Raw genomic sequence first — 5,828 nt, 5'->3', positions numbered from 1 at the left:
ATAACACCCACCATGTATATTTAATTTAATTTATTAATCTAATAAATATAAGATTATTTAGTATGGACAAATGTGATTGAGAGTGCTCATTGATGTTGCTATACAATTATATTGAATTTCAGTTAATTAGAAAATGGTCAAATGTACATCTACAATGACATATATACATTATACAACTAGTATATGATACAATTATTTAAATAAATATATGTTTATGTTATTAATTCATTAATAATATCAATCATAGACATATAGAAAATATTAAATAGATGTTGCCTTTTATTCAAATTAAATTATATGATTATATAAATATTGTAAACGTATCTGTCTCTTTTGACTACCATTCACTTACAACACAAAGAAACTCACTATCATCCTACAAATGCAAAAGCCAATCATGAAAGAGAAATCTATAATATAATTTGAGAAGAACAAATTATTATCCATCCACCATTGAGAATTAAATGGTGAAGGTCAATTATATATGTGGATGGCCGATGAAGATTGACTACCAGAATGGATTTCATAGTCACATCTGATCAGTATTCTGATAAGATTTCTATTATTATTGGCATTTTAAGATGGAAGAGATTGTTCACAGTCTAATGTATTGATTGTTTACCATCCATTCAAAGCTCCAGTGCTCATTAACATTTCTTAGGGTCCAGTAAGCCCATCCAAAAGAGGCCTTTCCATATACCTCCAGTTGTGCATCTGCAAACCTCTGATAATCAGATTTTGATCCATTTTCCACCATCCATTCTGCTACCCATTCTCCTGCCATTTCCAAAATCAATTATCAAACCGTCAATAATTAGCATAGTTATGTTATTTACATCTATGTAGAAAATGTCAAGGTTGATCAATACAACATAGTTAAGAATTTTGTTCGCATGTTGACACTATTACACGTTACTCCTTACTGTCATTGTAAAATACCTCTCCACATTAATATACTTAATAACGGAAAATGAGGTGTGATAAATGAGAGAATCTTACCAACAAGAATGAGGGGGCCATTGGAAGTAACAAGGCTCTGCAAAGTGGTAGCTCTCTGGTTCCTGATGTAGTCAATGTTCTGCTCAACGGTCATATTTTTGAATGTGGTGTCATCAAAGAGATTGTAATAATGTACATCCACTACGGTATTGGTTAGACCATTGTTTATGGAGAAAAGTTCCTTGGGATCTGCAGGGCCAATCCTGTTGCACATTATCACATAGGTTGTGGGAGAATGCTTTCGAACAGTCTTGTAGCCTTGGCTGTAATAACTGGTCAAGTTATTCAGATCTACTCCAGGGGCCCTCGGTTCATTGAGAAGCTCAATGCCCAATAATGCTTCATGAGCCCCATATCTGTCATAATCATTTCAACATTTTAAATATATTAGGCTCTTCATTCAGCCTGAGCAATACATTCTAAGTTTTGATTTGGTTAAATAGATTTATCTTAAACCATATGTGTAGACAATAAATTTATATGAGTCATTTATAAATGATCCATAGCGGTAGAGGAGTTGGCTTGTATTGTGGGTCTGCTCCCTATAGGTCTCAAGTTTGACTTCAAGGTCCAAACTTACCCGATGCACTTGGTTTACCTTAGATAGATTGTGGTGTTTGAGTCTAAGAACTTTAGAACAACACAGTCGAGAAGCTTTAGCAATTGACTTATCATGACTCTAACTATATATTCCTTGACTTGTTTACACTAATCATCTTAAATCACATTTATGTATAAACAAAGAGAAATTTGGAATACCTCTTCAAACTCAACCTATTTTTACAATCTAAAGGAACTTTTACCTACAACTGAATAAAAGTTGTGGTCGTGGCACAAGTATCTTCACTAATTCAATAGCTGCATTGACCAAAGTAATGAATCATTGAGCTGTACCTGGCAGCAAGAAAATCAATGGCAGAAAGGGAGGTTTCAATGTTCTTTGGGTCAGTCCATTCTATGAAGCCATCTCTACCTCCACTGTGCTCATCACCATTTTGTGAGCCCGGGGCAGCATGGAGATCGATTATCACTTTGATACTGTGCCTCCTGCATCACAGATTGAAAACCATCATAAAAAGAAAATTTTGTAATAAGATATTACCCCACCCTATTTGTCCCCTGTTTTGGGATGAAATCACTTACAAAGCCCAAGTGAAGCCCGAGTCAAGTGCCTTGAGAGATCCACCAACGAAAGGAGCAGGGGGGTTCGGGTCACTTGCAATCCACCATCCCACAGGAATTCTCACTGTGTTTATGTTGTGTTTCGACAGGAAGACAAAATCATCTTCTGTAATGTAGGTGCTTCTGTGTTCCTGAAACATTAAAAAAATCAAATGTTTACAATTCAGAAAGATATGTCAAATGGGGGGATAACAATCTTATCTCGAGGAGCTTTACAAATAGTTTCTGGATTTGATCGTGTGTATTTTTACATTTACATTTTCGATCATTCTCTGTAATCTATTATCTCTGTAATCTATTATCTCTGTAATCCATCATCAGGATAAGAGGCAAGAAATATGACGAGAAAGAAAAATATAGATTATTATCAGGATGAGAGACTAGAAAACATAAAAAGAAAGAAAAACATAATCTATATTTTCTTTCTTGTCATATCCTCTTGCCTCTCATCCTGATGATGGATCACAAAGTTTGATCTTTTTCTTTCTTGTCATATGCTCTTGCATCTCATTCTGATAATCGACCACAGAGCATGATCCGAAAAGTTGATGTTAAAAAAATATACACAAATCCAGAAGCTAATTATGCATTGAAAATGGATTGTGGAAATCTGATTGTGATAAATAGGAGTTGATTACATTTAAGACTTGAGCAGCTTTCTCTGGTTCATAGCCATTAGAGATCTGAAATTCTCCCCGCATCCGCCCAACAATACTCATCTCGAAGGTTGCGGCATTATCATTATCCCATCCAGGCTCCCCTTTGAAGTCAGCAGTCATCTGATCTTTTGACATGGCCTTCAAAGAGCATTGCACAATGAATTTCAATTATACTGCCCTGTTACTCCAACATGAATGAATGAAATATATGGGAACACACATACCTGCATGTACATTCCATTTGAAACTTTGATGTGTACTTGACTTGAATTGGCAGGGTTTCTTTTGATCTCAAATGTTTCCCATGCCTCGGGTGTTGCTGCTACAGCATTCACAATTCCACCTCCTCCATTTGCTGCTCCTACGAACTGTTTATTGTTCACTCTCAGCTGATAGGTCCCTGCTTTCACGCGCCATATCTGCAACATGGAAAAACACTCTTGAAATCTTCTTCTAAAGTGTGGTAGTTCAATTGATTACAAAAATTGCTGTGGTTAATAATATGTTCTCTGATTATACCATCTACAAAATTTCAAATTCTTAGAGGTATGATATAAGGGACGAGGTAAGGATTGTATTTTCTTATAACTTTGACAAAATCGACACCCCTTAGCACTTGACTATCAGATAAAGAGATATTGACATGGATTTGTGTTCCCATATTAGAAAACAAAATGAACTTTGTAAAACCCTCTAAATGTTAAAAATTATTTATATATACAGTTACAATGCTATTCAGTCAGATGCTATTGTATTTTCTTCTTTTAAAAGTATGATATAAGAGATTGGGCAGGGATTGTGCCTGTAATAACTTTGGCAAAATCAATACTCCTCTGCCCTTCACTATCAAATAAAGAGTATCAGCACGAACTTATGTTCCCATATTAGATAGCAAAATGAGCTCCATATCATATAAAATCATTCACCAAATGAACTCCCTTAAGAACTACTTGAATATACAGTTAGAAAGCTATTATGTCAAATGCTATTGTATATTGTTCTTTAAAAGCAGGATAGTTCTATACAGTTAGAAAGTTATTCAGTCAAATGCTATTTTAATTTGTTCATTTAAAGCATAATAGTTCTATACAGTTAAGAAAGTTATTCAGTGAAATGTTATAGTAATTTGTTCTTTTAAAGTGGGATAGTTCTATACAGTTAAAAAGTTAGTCAGTCAATTGCTATTGTAATTTGTTCAGGATAGTTCTATACACTAAGAAACTTATTCAGTCAAATGCTATTCTAATTTGTTTCTTAAAACGGAATAGTTCTATACAGTTAGAAAGTTATTCATTTATTTTTGTTCAGGATAGTTCTATACACTAAGAAACTTATTCAGTCAAATGCTATTCTAATTTGTTTCTTAAAACGGAATAGTTTTATACAGTTAGAAAGTTATTCATTTATTTTGTTCTTTAAAGCGGGATAGTTTAATGATTGAACAAAATAGTATATAATTTGATTACTCCATTCACCAAAATTCAACAACCTATAAATATACTATAAGGATGAGGTCTATCAGGATCATGTCTCGCATAACTTTCACAGAATAGATTATGCACAGTCCTTGATTCTCAGCCAAAGATCTATTGACACTGATTCATAATATTTTACCAGATAACAAAAAAAAGGTATAAAATCATACATAATTAAAAAAGAAAATTTGGCAGCAAGCAATTGCATAGAATCGTAGTGTTACACATACCCTGAAAGTCTCCCATGCGGAGGGATCTGTCCTGTTGACTGCAACAACATCTCCTCCTCCATTTTCTGCAACTACATAGGTTCCCAATTTCACAGATTTCAATTGAATCCGTGTTCCATCCTGGATCAATACAATTCAACATATATGTAAATTCTAAAAAGAGTTGCACTAATCCCCTGCTCTGTACTAAAATAACTTGACCTATAAGTACCAGTAAATCATTGTCAACAATGCCATCAAAGAGCGAGGGTTTAATCCATCCTTCAATGTTGAGCCACCCTCCCAAGTTTACAGCCAGATGCTTTTCAGTGCTATTTGCAAGCTTCCTCCCCTGCAATACCTTCCTTCCACCCGCATCTACGACAATGAATGATCAACTCATTAGAAAAAACTAAGGTTACTATTCAAAATGATTCAATATAAGCAAGACTCTACAACACAACGATAAATTGTAAGCTTCTCTGAAAGATCTTTGATTTGAATATATACTCAAACTTAACATATCATAATAATTAAACGACCCAAACAAACTTTTAGAGACCCACCTGAGCATGCTGTGAATGCAAGCACCAGAAAGGCCACTGCGAAACATCTCTGTACCCATTTTCTCGGGTGTACATCAATTGAAATACCCATCTCAAAGCTTCAAGTTTTAAGGGAAAAAAACCAATGGAAGATAGTGGAGAATGAAGAGGAGTAATGAGTATTTATGGGAAAAATTCAAACCTAAATGCGCTGACGTTTATCACCAAGTCAGAACGCAACTTGAAACCCATAATTTAAAGTAAGAAATTGCAAAAGTCCACGCATATATCACGCTAGAGGCATTCTAGAAGATGGAATATAAAGAAGCAAATTCAGAAGCAGTGACATAAAGAAGCAATCTTAGAACAGAGCATAGTCGTTGAATTTGGAGTTTGAAACTCATTTGATTTGGCCGGCAGCTCTGCCTATTGTTGTTGTCTACTATTGAAAGGGAGAACGCCATATCACGATTATGTTGTGTCTGCGGTTCACCGTTGACACCTTCTATTCCGGTTTATTCAGGTTAATGTGGGCATGTTCAAGGCCGATTTGGTGGCAGTTGTACTTTGACCAGTTCTCTATAAACACAAAATTTTAAAAAAAATGCCTTGCTTAATCCCCATATACCGATGTTACCTAGGGGAAAACACACATGATTTGTATTGACGATAGTTGCTTCTAATTACGAGTATGAGAGTTTTTAATCAATATTTGGGAATACATTATATAATTTATTATTAACATAATAGAGAGAGTTA

The 5,828-nt window shown here is 34.6% G+C and overlaps 1 protein-coding gene across 1 annotated transcript; it reads right to left on the bottom strand.

The window, feature by feature from the left end:
• Window positions 1-395: 395 nt before the first annotated feature.
• LOC149578311 (putative glucan 1,3-beta-glucosidase A) lies at window positions 396-5,223 on the bottom strand. Its single transcript, XM_089828220.1, has 9 exons — window positions 5,091-5,223; window positions 4,757-4,902; window positions 4,546-4,665; window positions 3,065-3,259; window positions 2,820-2,978; window positions 2,143-2,312; window positions 1,894-2,046; window positions 1,000-1,355; window positions 396-777 (listed from the first exon to the last, which is right to left on the bottom strand). The coding sequence occupies exons 1-9, from the start codon at window positions 5,179-5,181 to the stop codon at window positions 596-598; spliced, it is 1,572 nt and encodes a 523-aa protein (XP_089684346.1). The 5' UTR covers window positions 5,182-5,223; the 3' UTR covers window positions 396-595.
• Between the last annotated feature and the right edge of the window lie 605 nt (window positions 5,224-5,828).

Source organism: Cupressus sempervirens, chromosome 1 (genome assembly GCF_028749045.1).
Source record: "Cupressus sempervirens isolate cs-2001-9-10 chromosome 1, ASM2874904v1, whole genome shotgun sequence".
NCBI lineage: Eukaryota > Viridiplantae > Streptophyta > Pinopsida > Cupressales > Cupressaceae > Cupressus > Cupressus sempervirens.
Note: the sequence above shows the minus strand (reverse complement) of the source record. Positions and strands in the feature narration are given on the sequence as shown.

Bases quoted from the DNA above. Each gene is read 5' to 3' on its own strand.
- LOC149578311 (XM_089828220.1), bottom strand. From the start codon at position 5,181: ATGGGTATTTCAATTGATGTACACCCGAGAAAATGGGTACAGAGATGT. The intron at 4,666-4,756 runs GTACTTATAGGT...GTATTGATCCAG, and splicing joins TTGTTGACAATGATTTACTG to GATGGAACACGGATTCAATT. The intron at 2,313-2,819 runs GTAATCAACTCC...TTAATGTTTCAG, and splicing joins AAGCTGCTCAAGTCTTAAAT to GAACACAGAAGCACCTACAT.